This window comes from Ursus maritimus, unplaced genomic scaffold (genome assembly GCF_017311325.1).
Source record: "Ursus maritimus isolate PB19 unplaced genomic scaffold, ASM1731132v1 scaffold_2, whole genome shotgun sequence".
Lineage (NCBI taxonomy): Eukaryota > Metazoa > Chordata > Mammalia > Carnivora > Ursidae > Ursus > Ursus maritimus.
In genome coordinates this window covers 97,713,407-97,727,272 of record NW_024424452.1, presented here as the reverse complement: position 1 = coordinate 97,727,272, position 13,866 = coordinate 97,713,407, and the positions used below count along the sequence as shown (strand labels likewise).

At 34.0% G+C, this 13,866-nt stretch overlaps 1 protein-coding gene across 2 annotated transcripts in view; it reads left to right on the top strand.

The window, feature by feature from the left end:
• Positions 1-13,866, top strand: part of DENND1B (DENN domain containing 1B) — a 243,457-nt gene that overhangs the window by 166,885 nt on the left and 62,706 nt on the right. For both annotated transcript variants that reach the window (XM_040636412.1, XM_040636411.1), the window contains 2 exons: positions 1,261-1,386; positions 13,500-13,601. In XM_040636412.1, the coding sequence (XP_040492346.1) occupies positions 1,261-1,386; positions 13,500-13,601 (228 nt within the window). The remainder of the gene's footprint in view (positions 1-1,260; positions 1,387-13,499; positions 13,602-13,866) is intronic.

The window sequence follows — 13,866 nt, the reverse complement described above, 5'->3', positions numbered from 1 at the left end:
TATATGTAAAGGAGAAATGACATTATTTTATTTTGTTATCTGGTGGTTTCGTAAGGGTCAGAATATGCCCTGTTGAGGGAACAATCCAACCACAATTTCTCCCATCGGTTTTATTTTCTTGAAAAAACAGTTTTATGTGACTTCATGTTTCCATGTAAAGCATCAATGAGGAATGTATATGAGCACCAATATTTTTTAAGTGTAGAGAGTGTAGTTTTCTATATTGTGTGAATTGGTCAGGTGAATTAGATGATAGGAACATATCACATCACTTCCCCTTAAAAAATATGATTATACCCACAGAATGCTCATCTAAGTAAGGGCCATTCATAAATAATATGCATTCTCTAAAATACACAGAACCTGAAATTGAAGGATGGAAATGTATGAAAAATTATAACAAATTTAGGTGCCTTGAAAAATTATGCAACGTCCTAAGTAATAAATTTTTCTTGGATTTAAAAGCATTATTTTAATCGGATTACTGGTTCACAAGGCAATGACATTGAACTCAAACCCAACACACTGTGGTAGAAAAAACTGGACAGAACTGGGTTGAAATCTCAGTCTTGCCGTGTATTATCTGCATAGTGAGGACAAACTGATTCACATCTTTGAGCCCCTGTTTCTTCATTCATAAATGGTAATATGAATGTCTTTCTTAGAAGGCTGTAAAAATTAAATGAGACAGTGTATATAACATGTGCATAACATGATTCTCTACTCATGGTAGGTTCTTAATCACTTTAACTTCTCCCCCCTCTTTTTGTCTAATAATGGTGAAAACTATTCAACAAAAGACTAGAAAATTACATATGCAAATGAGGCTTCCAAAAAGAAAATTAAATGGTAAGTGATCCTGGAGGACCTGTAACAAATAACCTTACATGGCAAAAATGAACGATACCCAACCGGCTTCATCTGAAAACAAGTAGACACATGTTGTAATTGCTAAAAATCGGCAGAAAAGTGGCTCACAAGCCGTTTACCGTAAAATAATTAAAGCTTATTTATGTCAAGAGGCCTTGGGAAAAAAAGAGAGCATAAACCAATTTGCATTAGCACGTTACTATGGGCTCCTGCTTTCCTTTCAATTAACAGACCAGCAGGTGCTCTCTGCAGTTAAAAAGATAAGCTATCAGGGAGGAGGATGAGTTTTTGGCTGACCTGCAGACACTGTGGTTTGCCTGCTGATTGGGTTCGTACCTCGCTGTACCAATTTCTGAGGTGTTAATTTAACTGTTCCTCTCTGTCATGCAGGTCTCGGCCCTGAAAAATAAACTGAAGAAGCAGTCTACAGCTACGGGTGATGGAGTAGCTAGGGCCTTTCTTAGGGCACAGGCTGCTTTGTTTGGATCCTACAGAGATGCACTGAGATACAAACCTGTAAGCGTTTTATTTCATCCCTATTTTAATCTGCTTTTTTATGGTTCTTTAGAATGGGGCAGAAAAAAGAAACATTTTAATATCACACATGAAAAAAGTATCATAAAGGTCTTTTAAAATCCAGAATAATGTGCTTTAAGACATTGTGTTCTGTGTCCAATTCCTTGACTATTCGGTTTAGTTCTTTTAGTAACCTTTAGCTACTATTTCCCACATTGTTTGGCACATCATCTTATGTTTTGTTCTAAATTGGCTTACCTCTTAACTAATTAATGAATTGTGTTAATGAATTTTAATTTAACTACCTGATCTTAAGATCATTAAGAAATTAACCAGACAGTTGGGTTTTATAGACTGATGCATTTAGAAGTGACAGTACAAAGTGAAAATTCAAAAATATTGGAGCTTGCAAATTTTTCAGTATTTGGAAATTTATCATCTTCCTGTTCCATAACACTTTTCTGAGTGGGTTTATCTATTTAGCATATGCTAGCTCATTTTGACATTTCTTTTTTGTTTTAATATCCTAAAAATGATTATTATGTAAAATTGTAGCCAGCCAAGTTTCTAGATAGTCCAAAAAAGTATAAATCAAAATATGTTTGTTTCTCTCTCCGAATTATTGGTTAAATATGTTAGTCTGATTTTAATGAAAATAATTACACTGCCCTTTCATGACCAAATGAGTAAGTTGTAATGGATAAAAAACATTGAGTTAGTAGTAAGTAGTAAGACATGCTATCTCGTAGGAATTCCACTGTTCCTAAGCTGTGTAACCTTGACCCATTTCCTTGCTTTCTCTGGACTTTGATCTTCTCATTTGGAAAATGAGAATTCTTATACTTTACCTGTCTACTTTTCAGAATTGGTGTGTGAACCCTATCATGAACTATGAAACACTAAACACACGTGAATGGGTTATACGCTTCCTAAACTGACTTCTCAATTAGTAATTCCCACGCAGTGGCTCTTACATCTCTGAGGAGTTACTGAGTTACTAGGAGCCCTTAAATGGATAGGCAGATCAACTGCTGTCTCTAGAGAAGTAGATATGTCTAATTCGCATGCTAATCTTTTTGAAATATGTGTCTATTTTTAAAAGCATTGTAGAAGTCATAATACTGCACATAGTATACATATGGGGTAATCACATGGGGGAGTCTTTAAAAATTATTGACAGTTACATGGCCTCGTTTATTAAAAGACTGGAAACCAGTCACCTATACTAATAAAATTGTAAAATCATCTGGTTGTCAATTTTTTTTTAAAAAAACAGGTTGATTTCAAGTTTACAATACAGGAGGGAAATTTAACTTAAATTTTGCCTCATTTAAATAATTTTTAATCTTTGCAGTCTACATTTTCCTTTTCTGTTTTAAATTTGTGAAGGACTTCAGATTTGAGAAAAGCAAATTGAAGAGAAAATTTTCTTAAATGATTTAAATTATCAGTTGAGCAGATAGGGGTCTAAGATTTCAATGACTTTGGCTTTTTTTTTTTTTTTTTAATCTTCAAAGCCAGATTCCCACTTTCTGCAGGAAAATATATAATTTCATCAGAGAATATCTTTCCTGTTTATCGATCACATCTTATTATAAACTTGTTTGATAACTTATCTGCCTTTCTCCTTTTTCTTTTTGGTGTTTTCTTTTTTTTTTTTACTGCTAATTCTTTCTGGAAGTTGAGGGATAGTATTCTTTTTTTTTTTAATGTTTTTTTATTATATTATGTTAGTCACCATACAGTGAGGGATAGTATTCTTATTCTGTATGTTTTTACATTTCTTTTGACTCAATCTTGAATGAAAGCTTGAATTTTTTTAAAGTATACTAAATATATTTAGGTTCTTTTTATATTTTCAAAAGAAATAATTTTTAAGGAAAATGATCTCTGTTGTGTATAAAATATTTTTTATTTCATTTAGGCATTATCTTTGCAAATTACTCTATATTTTAATTTATTAAAAGTACATTTACTTTTTATTTTGTGAACTCTTTTTGGACATTTACATAATGGGCATATGTCTTTAACATATTTTCTGATTGATATTAAAAAAAGAGCCATGTTTAGAAGTTACAATTATTTCACGGTTTTGTCTCTTTTCATAAAAATATCTCAGTAGTATCCTCTAGCTGTTAGAGTACAACTGGAAAAAAAATTACCAAATAGCTTTAAATGATTACAACTTCTTTAACTGGGTACTACTTTTCAAAATTTCATGATTATGTGTATACACATACACGCACACACACACATATAAACAAACCATTCTTATTATGTTATTTCTCTTACATTGCCAAAATTAAACCTGTAGATTAGGCTATGACTGTCCTTCAAGGCCCTCACCATGGGCAGGCAGTCTGTCCGTACTTTTTTCCTAAACTTTAACCTCAATTCAGAGAATTCTGCCTTAGGCTCCAAATGTCCCACGCTTCTCAGGCTTCTAAACATTCCAAATTATTACAAAAAATGTTCTTTCTTCATGGTATTGCTTTTATCTTTCTTGTTTTTAATGGCCATCTAGTTCCTTCCTGATCCTTGAAGCTGTAGTTTATACTGACCCTTTTTTTCTATGAACTGATTATACGTACTTTCTTTAACACATTTCTTCTCCCTTTTTGTATGTTATTTATTATGGTTCTTTTATTATTTTTACTGAAATTCATAATTTATTAGTTGCCATTAAAACAATAATTGACCTTTAAGTACCTGCTGGGTACCAGGCATTGAAAGACCCTTACCCTATTCATTTTAAAGATTAGGAAAATGATATGCCCAGAATGTAAATAGCCTCACTAAGGTTCTCCAGCTAGTAAATAGTGGGGCCTGCATTTGAATCTATTCTTCTGCAGTCCCACTCTTGTGTGTAGCATGTTTCTGCTCTCTCTCGCCTCCGTTATTGTATCATACTCACATTGAGATAAATGTCCTGAACTTACATTTCTTCTAAATGAAGATGCATGGAAGGCATTCTGTACACACTTATGGAAAGGCTGAACAAATGATACAGTCTTAGTACTTTTCTCAAAAGGAGCACATGGTATAGACATCCCATGGTGTGTATATAAATTGGAGAAATAATTTGTTATTTATGCTACATATTTCCATTTATGGTTTTGTCGACCTGGGGTAACTGCCTCTGCTCATACTGCACCTTCCTCCTCCCTCAGTCTTCTGTTGTGTTGCTGGGGAGCCAGTCGGATGTGGCCTGTGAGGAGAATGCCCTCGGGATGATTTGAATGTCCATTTTCAAATGTAAATACTAAATACCTATGCTAAATGCTGCCAAAGAGGAACTTCTATTATAACTTAAATTTAGAATGTCTGAGGGGTGCCTGGGTGGCTCAGTCCTTAAGCGGTTGCCTTTAGCTCAGGGCGGTTGCCTTTAGCTCAGGGCGTGATCCTGGTGTTCTGGGATCGACTGGGATCGAGCCCCGCATCAGACTCCTCCATTGGGAGCCTGTTTCTCTGTCTCCCACTCCCCCTGCTTGTGTGTTCTCTCTCTCTCTCTCTCTCTCCCTCTCTCTCTCTCTCTCTCTCTCTCTCTCGCGCGCGCGCGCGCGTGCACTGTCTCTGTCAAATAAATAAATAAAATCTTGAAAAAAAAAAAAAACCTTAGAATGTCTGAGCGGCAACTCTGTGTTGTTACTCAGAGTTCCTCATTTACACCTTCTCAATGATACACTGGCACTATTGACAAATAAATTGTGCCTGCACTGAATTAGAGAGAAAAATATACAATTCCCTAAAGCTGTTGGAAAGTGATTTAAATAAAACAACGGATATTCTGATTTGGGGGGATTTTAGCCAGCAGCAAGTTAGCTACTTTTTAAGAATTCAGAAATGTGAGATCAAAGTAATGTGCTAAATGGATTGAAGACAAGTGGTAAAAATACAGACTCTAGAACCAGGCTGCCTGGGTTCAGGTCCTCCTCCTGTGACTAACTAGTTGTTTGAGTTTGGGCAAATTAATCTCTTAGTGCTTTAGTTTCCTCATGTGTTCTTTAAAAAGGGTAGTAATTCTTCTTGCGTTATTTAGAGGATAAAGTGAGTTCATAAATGTAAGTGACTTAGAGCAGTGTCTGACATATAATCAATGCTTTGTATATTAGCTATTATTATTAAAAATGACATTTTAGAAGTACTGAGTTTGGGGAGTAAAATCCCTTTAACAACACTAAAATAAAGTACCCTCCTCTGATTCCCCAAAACAAAAACACTGTTATAAACATGAGAATACTTTTAAGTGATTGTATTAAATAACTAATAAAGGGTCATCAATTGCACCTCTGTGTGTCATTTGTGTCACAAGCTATTACAAATAAAAAGTCAATTTTTGACCAACAGCTAATGCTAAAGAAATGTTTGCCGAGTTAAAATACTGCTTAATACTTTCAAAGGCATATACTTGATTATCTGTCTAAGAGCAGAAGTAACACTCAGATCTGGTCCTTTGAATACTTGGGGTACCTCGTTTGTTTCAATCACTCACGCCTTTCTGGGCTGCTGTGACCCTTGCTAATGGATAAAAAGTGAATTCCTTTTAAAATAAAGATTGGTTAGTAATCTAGGCCTCCGTTTGGTGATTCGGAAGTGTTGTCCTTTTGGATTCTATTCCTTTAAACATTATCGGGAAATAATGTTATATTTTGTGATTAAACTGAAACAATTTAAGCACAGGATTGGCATCCATAATTTAAGTGGTCCTTCACTAAATCTTTGCCTTAGAGTTTCCATTTAACAGATTTGTAACTGTCAACTTGTTACAGATTTAAAAATCCAAGTTGAAAAAGTACATTTGCTCACCCCTCTTGGTTTTACAGTTACTAAAACATTTTAGGCGTCCATTCATCTCACTACCCAAGCTTGAGTATGGACCTTTTGACTTTAGAGATGGTTGTAACCAAGGAAATATTTGTTGTGTATTGGGCTTCTGATAGAATATGGTTGCTTTTATGGCACTTTTTTTCTGCTCTTTTTTTTTTTTTTTTTTTTTTTTTTTTTTTTTTTTTTTTTTTTTTAACAGAGAAGGAACCTTGCTTAACTGCTTTAGCAAAAATGTAAAAATTCTGCACCACTACTATGGGATAGGTAGAGCTAGGGACTCTAATAGTAAGGGTTTCGTTTTTATATTACTGGTAATATGTTTCATGAGAATAGAGAGTTTTTTTCTTTAAATTGTGGGAAAGAAAAATGTATATTTTTCAAATTATGTATAAAATTAATACATTGCTTCATTAATCTTTTTAAGTGTTCAAATTTAACTACAGTGCTAGAAACAGCTGTGTCTAATTTAGAAAAATCAATTTCTTTCCCCATCTGAACTTGCTGAATCATAGGCAAATGAAACATTGATAGCTATTTTTATTCAAGACAGATCTAATAACTTTAGGACAAACTCATAATAATATGTACAGAGAGAAGATTTTCATGTAAATAATGATTAGGGTTTATGATTTAAATATAAGTCTTTTTTCTCCTCAATAATTTTCAGCAGTAGAAATGTTTTCATGGTTAATAAACCGTGAGCGTAGACATGTGGTACCTTACATAATAATAGCACTGGGATACTTGGAAGAAGAATTTTATATAATCTGAAAAATATTTTAATATTATTTTCTGTGAGAACCTGAATGTATGTGACTATTCCCTTGAGAGAACTGATAACAGAGTATTTAAGAGATTTAAAAATTTAAATATACCGTCATTATGCAGACATTTTTGCTTGTTTATATTTGTTATATAACAGTGACATTATGTATTAGGCCCAAGTGTATTAGGGAACTGAATAAGTATTGTGTTGATGCTTTGTTTATTATATCTCACATTTTTATGTAGTATCGTTCTTCATGACACCTTAATTCTCTTTTTCAATATGAATCCTTACTAAGTCCTGTATATCCTTAAAGCATAAAGATCTAGTCTATGTTTAAGTTTCTTGTTCTTGCAAAGTTTCCTACTCTAGAAGACAATATAGAACTTGAAAAATATCCATCCTTAAAAACACGCAAAACAAAAATATAATATTAATTTGATGATAATCACTTTGAAACTGAACATAACAGTAGGGTAGGAAAAACAGCCCCATCTCCTCCATATCTTTCTAGTGTCTTAATTATCCTGCAAAAAAAATATTAACTAGTGGATAGCTATTGAACGCTCAGAAAATCAAAGTACTATGTTGAGTATTAGAGTAAAAAATGCAGAGATATATAAGGATATAGTCCCAGACCTCAAAAATGCACAGATAAGATCTATAAAAATAACTGTTAATACAACTTAGAAAATAAATGCTAAAAGAAAGATACAAAAGGCTCGGGGTTTTCAGAGGAGGGAGAATTTACTTCTTTAAGTTGAAGATGGAATCTAAGACTTTGCGAGGTAAATGATGTGTTCCATAGGGCCAGATTTATACCACTGGAGGGCATTTCTAAGTCATTCTTCTGCCACAACTACTTGATGGTTCTTATTTAAACACCACTAGGTACATATGACATGTAGTTTTCCAGCACACTGGCTCTAATGGTACCTTTATCCTTTCCACTTATTAGTCATTATACAAGGGACTGAGTGTGACATTTGTTATTCTGTGGATAATCTTGAACTTGAATCTGCTCTGATTTATATGTTTTAACAGGTAAATCAAGTATGAACTTTGGTATTTTTACTGTTATTAATAGCAAACTACCTAGCAAGCCTCATCATGGAATGCCCATTAGGTTGTTGATTCATTCTTAGTATGTATTTGTTGATTGATGTAATACTTTAATGGCAGGTAATGTTGGCAGTTCCTTTCTGAAAAGTCTGGTTCTCTTCTCTGTAATAAGAACTTCATACCTACCCTAATACAAATTGTATTTTTTTCTTACATCCTTTCATGGTCCTTTGTGTGACATTCTGTCAAAACGATTTTAGCTTTAGTTCCTTTCTGTTGCCTCATCACTGTTCCATGGAGGAAAAGATTCAGTAGCTTTACCATCACATCAGATTTTTTTAAAACTGATTTTATTTGGATCCAATTTTTGTTTTTTACCATGAAGAGTTTTTCTTTTCCACATTTTTATGTTTCTACATGATTATTCTGTGTTTCCACAGAGCTATATACTTCTTTACTTCCTTTTGTGTCAATGAACAATATAACTTTTAGAAAATATATTGGATTATAGATGTGTACTTCTCAGTTGTATCAGTCTTTTTCCTTAAGTAGAGTCGTCAGTTTAACCTTAATGCTTGGTTCTATGCAGGTAATTCCTAAATATATATTAAAGAAGTTTTCCAAACTTGAGTTTCTGGCAGGGTGCCACCTTTGTCCACGTGCCTTCAAGCATCTTGCTTGCCTTAACCATGCCATAATGGACATTGTTGGTGCCCTGACCAGATCCCCTATACTGGCTGGCATCCTTTTCAGAGAAAAACTGTCCTTGGCTAAGTAGGAAGGGCCTCGCCAGGCACCTCCATTCTTTTCCCCACTCCTCCTACCAGGTAAGACCATGCTTAATGACTGACTGATAAAGGTGTAAGAAACTGGCCTCCTTTCTTCAAGACGGGAATAACTCTGCCAGTACATTTGGTATTTTTTCATAGGTTTAAAACTAAGGCTGATTTCCAGCTGAAATCACATTGCTGCTTGGCTTTTTTCTTCGGCCCTATTTTACTTCCCTTAATACCTACTTCCTGAGAGTTCTCCACCAACAAATCACTTAAACAAGAATCCTTGTCTCAGGCTCAACTGAGAATCTGACCAAAGACATATGCCAAAATTTATTTTATCAACTTCTTCTTAAATCTGGTTTGTTTTTATATTTCTGGTCTTTAATAAGTGGTATCATCCATCTTTTGCTCCTCAAACTTGAAATCCACAAGTCCTTTCTGACCCTTGCTTGTCTCGTTTCTGCGTATCAGTAGTTGTTAAACTTTTTGTCTCTGGATGTCTTTACACTTGTAAAAATTATCAAGGACTTTAAAGAACTTTTGTTTATGTGGGCTATGTCTTTCACTGTTTACCATATTAGAAATTAAAACTGGAAATATTTTAACTATTTATTATTTAATACAAAACTACTGCAGATAAACATGAAACATTTTTATGAGAAATAACTATTTCTAAACAAAAAATAATAGAAGAATGGCATTGTTTTACATTTTTTCAAAAGTACGTAGCTTAAAAGAAGAGGACTGGGTTCTCATATTTGGTTGTGCTTTCAGTCTGTTGCAATATCACCAGTGGTGTAGCCTCCATTGGATCTCATGAGAAAATAAAAGTGAAAAGGGCAAATAATGTTTTAGCATTGTTATAAAAATGACTTTGATGTTGCCGACCCTGTGAAAAGGCCTGAGTCCCTGGACCGTTCTTTGAGAACCACTGCTATACATCAGTTGATAAACAGTCCTGTTGATTTTGCAGTAAAATTGTTACATGATATGGAAAAAATAAAACATTTCATGCAGTCTTGAATACTCAGAAATGGGATAATTTGAAGGCATAGACTGAATCTGAATCTGGCTTCTACCGCTTACCTACTGCATAATCTTGAGCAAGTTACTTAACCCTTCCGCATATTTTAGTTTATTCATGTATAAAGAAAGCCAACAGTAAGTTTGAGGCTTATGTGAATTAATACATGTAAAGTGCTTAGAAAGTACGACCCATAATAAGCATTATGTAAATATTAGCTATTGTTATTATTATCAGTAATAGTAATGAGTGCCTTATCAACGTTAACTAATGGTAGTCATCACTTTTCCTTTCTACTGCCTGGTTCATCTTTTCTTGCCAGATTTGTGTTGCACTATTACTTGGTCTGCCTATATCCATTATTTCCTCTTGCCTATTAACTTTCCTTTTATTTTTTAAAAAGATTTTATTTATTTGTGAGAGAGAGAAAGAGAGCGAGCACAAACAGTGGGGAGGGACAGAGGGAGAGGGAGAAGCAGACTCCCCACTGAGCAGGGAACCTTAGGGCTCCATTTCCCAGGACCTATATGAGATCATGACCTGAACCAAAGGTAGAGGCTGAACCGACTGAGCCACCCAGGTGCCCTTAACTTTCCTTTTAAAACATACAATCTTGTCACTTCATCGAGTAGACACTTCTGTGTGTGACACATCACTTCTTGATGTCTTTAAGAAAATAACTTTAGAATATAACCTGGGCCTTTTCCAATATGGCTTAACCTACCTTTTATTTCTCTCTTGTACTTTCTGTAATTCATATCCATTAGCCACTAGGCCTCAACCAGTCTTTTATTATCTTCGTCTGGCGCTTTCTCTAATGCATACCCATCGCAAACACACTACCCACTTTTTGCCCATCCCTGCCTCTCTCAAGACTGTATTTTCCATCTTTGTTTCAGAAGGCTTCCATTAGTTTTCAAAACCAGCTCAGGTTTCCTCTGTGAAGCCACAGGTACCCCTAATGAAATCTTTTATACTTCAGTAAACTGGGAATTAACTGGGCAACACTGGACATAACAGTCACTCTACTTGGAGCAAGAAAAGGTTTTGGAAACCATTCAATCCTAAACCTGATTTTTAACCAGATTTTAAGTAAATCAGAAGATCCTAAGCAGAGTTCCTTACCATGCCATTCAACTTGACTCAGATTTAAAAGAACTCATTTATAATTTGTTTGATAGCATACACCCCAGCATGACAATAACTGAGACTCCTGTGTATTAATATGTAAAAATTTAGAGCATTGTTAATCAAGACTTATTCTTCTTTCTCCTGAGAGAAAATTCTAGTATATGTCAGGGTTTTGTTTTTTTTGTTATTATCAGAGACTAAGTGAACAGGCTATGTTAATCATTTGAAGGTTAAGTTGAAAACTTTTGCTATGATTGGTGTTATTAAAACTGGATGGACAGCATATTTGAACTTTCTCTTTACTATTTCTCTTGAAAGATTGAAAGCAGTTGCTGGAAGATTAATGAGGACAGAGTTCTGCCAGCGTAATTCACATTGGCTAAAAACTAATTTATGCCCAACTCTTAAGAACGTATAAGTAGACTTTCCTCGCATACATTTTCCCTCACTTTGAGATTCTCTATTCACTTGTCCTCCACTCCTTCCAGTCAAAAGAAATCTTGATTGTAACATAGAAAGTCTAAACTTTTTGGTTGGAGATAGAGTTTTATATTTGAATTGACAAGTATTTCAGTTGAAGATAGACCTTTGTATTTGAAGCAAAGACTTCTGCAGTGTTAATGACAACTTCTGGAAAAATCACAGATGCTAATAAAATACAACTCACATGTTTGGAGAAAAATCTGTCAAATAAAAACAAAGTATCAGTAGTACTGATCACTTTGTAATAATTGTGGTATAGTTGGAACTGCCATTAAAAACAATAATTTTATTTATTTTTAAAATTTGTATTTACTTTTTAAAAGAAAATAAGTGATAAGAAGCAAAGGTTAGCTCACTTGCTACTTTGTTTATTGACCTATAAAACATTCCCAGTGTAACTAGATATAATGCTGATACCAGGGTTGCAAAAACAATAGACGTTTCTCTTTAATAGGATTGCCTGTTTGTTGTCCCCCCAATAGATTCTAAGTTGTAAATTCTATGATAGTGGCAAATACAGTGATTTTTGATCATACAAAATATATTTATGTAAATTAATCTAATTTTTAAAATATATAATTTAAAATCATCCTATGGCACTTAAGAATGGCAATAATCAGTATCAAAATGCATAATGGCAGCTTATTATGAGGTATTGGCTGGTGGCTGATATTAGATGACAACTTTTAATAGATTATTGGTTGTCTTTGCTAATAATTTGAATTTTGTTTTCTTCTGTAGCAGTGCTGTTCAAGACGACTTTTTGTGATAAATGAAATGTTCTGTATTTGTGTTATCTAATAGTAACCACTGAGCACTTGTGGCAGTTGAACATTTCAAATGTGGCTAATGTATTGAAGTACTGAAATTTTAGTTTTATTTAATTTTAATAAATTTAAATTTAAATTGCTGCATGTGACTAACATCTACTGTTTTGAACAGGGCAGATCCATAGTATCTAGCTTCCATTAGCTAGCGGTAACAGTTGAATTACTGTTAAATTATTTGTTTCATTTTATTTATGCAGGAGCCAATTTTCAGAATTTTATTTACAGATACCTGTAATCAAGGCATTGAGTTGTCCTTAAAATTAAATTATAACTGATATTTTTTCAAAGTTCTATTAGAAGGTGAGCTTTTTTCCTTTTTACTGCCAACATAGAGATGGCTACAGGATTCATTATAATGAGTGAATCATTGTCACTTATCTCAGTTTTCATTTGGATCATATTATCTCATATTTATTTGGATCACTTATCTTCACATGTATTGGATGGGCAAGAGGACCATTCAGGCTACTGAGGGAAGTAGCAGGTGGTAGGGATCAGCCAGTGAGTGACAATTTTCTGACGTCCTGTATGGGAATAAATGGAATGAGTAGAATCTGTATTCAGAGTTTAAGTTCTTGATAATTTGGAGGAGGAGCAAGCTAAAGGAGCATAAGCTACTAGAAGACACTTGCAAAGTTATGGTTACCTAAAAAATATGAAAAATTAAGGCAGATACAAAGTGGGACTTAGTCTAGAAAGTATCCAATCAGAATTGTATGTGAAGTGATGAAGAGAATGTTATTGTAAGAACTTTTAATTAATTTAAAAAGAAATTAATGATCAAATATAAATGACAAAAAACATGCAGCAATTTTTATAGAAAGAATGTTTTCTAATTAGGATAAAACTGCAGTTGTTGACTTTTTTCAGCTATGTATACTCTTTTTAATACTCATAATTCAATCTAATAATATTAAACCTTTGTTTTTAGGAAACTCATTTTTACTTTGAGGAAGTAAAACTGAGCAATTTTAAGACCCCAGGGATCCTTGATTAGGAAGTTCTAGTAGAAGCTTGTCAGTAGAGGAATATTTCTCCGAGGCTGAAATTCAGCTATTACGTCTCAGAGTCTGTTTGACTCCCTTTAGACTTTCAGCACCTTGAAGTTGATTCTGTGTCTTACACTTCCTCCATGACCCTCCATGTGCCTTTTTAAAGAGACTGTTTCTCTCTGACTTTCTATTGACACCCTAAGAATCTTTATTTCTATCTAGGGTGAGCCCATCACTTTCTGTGAGGAGAGTTTTGTAAAGCACCGCTCAAGCCTGATGAAACAGTTCTTGGAAACTGCAGTTAACCTCCAACTTTTCAAGCAGGTAAGAGTGGACCTCCACATTTCCTTCTGTAACAGAGTATTACAGAAATGTAACAGACATGCGTAACACATTTTTATCACTTTTATCAAAAGTATGTCAAAACCTTGAGTAATGTCTGTTCTAGAATTACAAGAAATGTTTCTTTCTTTTGTAACTCTATAGTTATCTATGGCACGGCACTCCAGAAAATTATGTAAAGGTAATTTTGTTATTAAAAAATTCATCATTGAAAGTACTAATCGGATGGTCAGAGGAAGAGTATTCA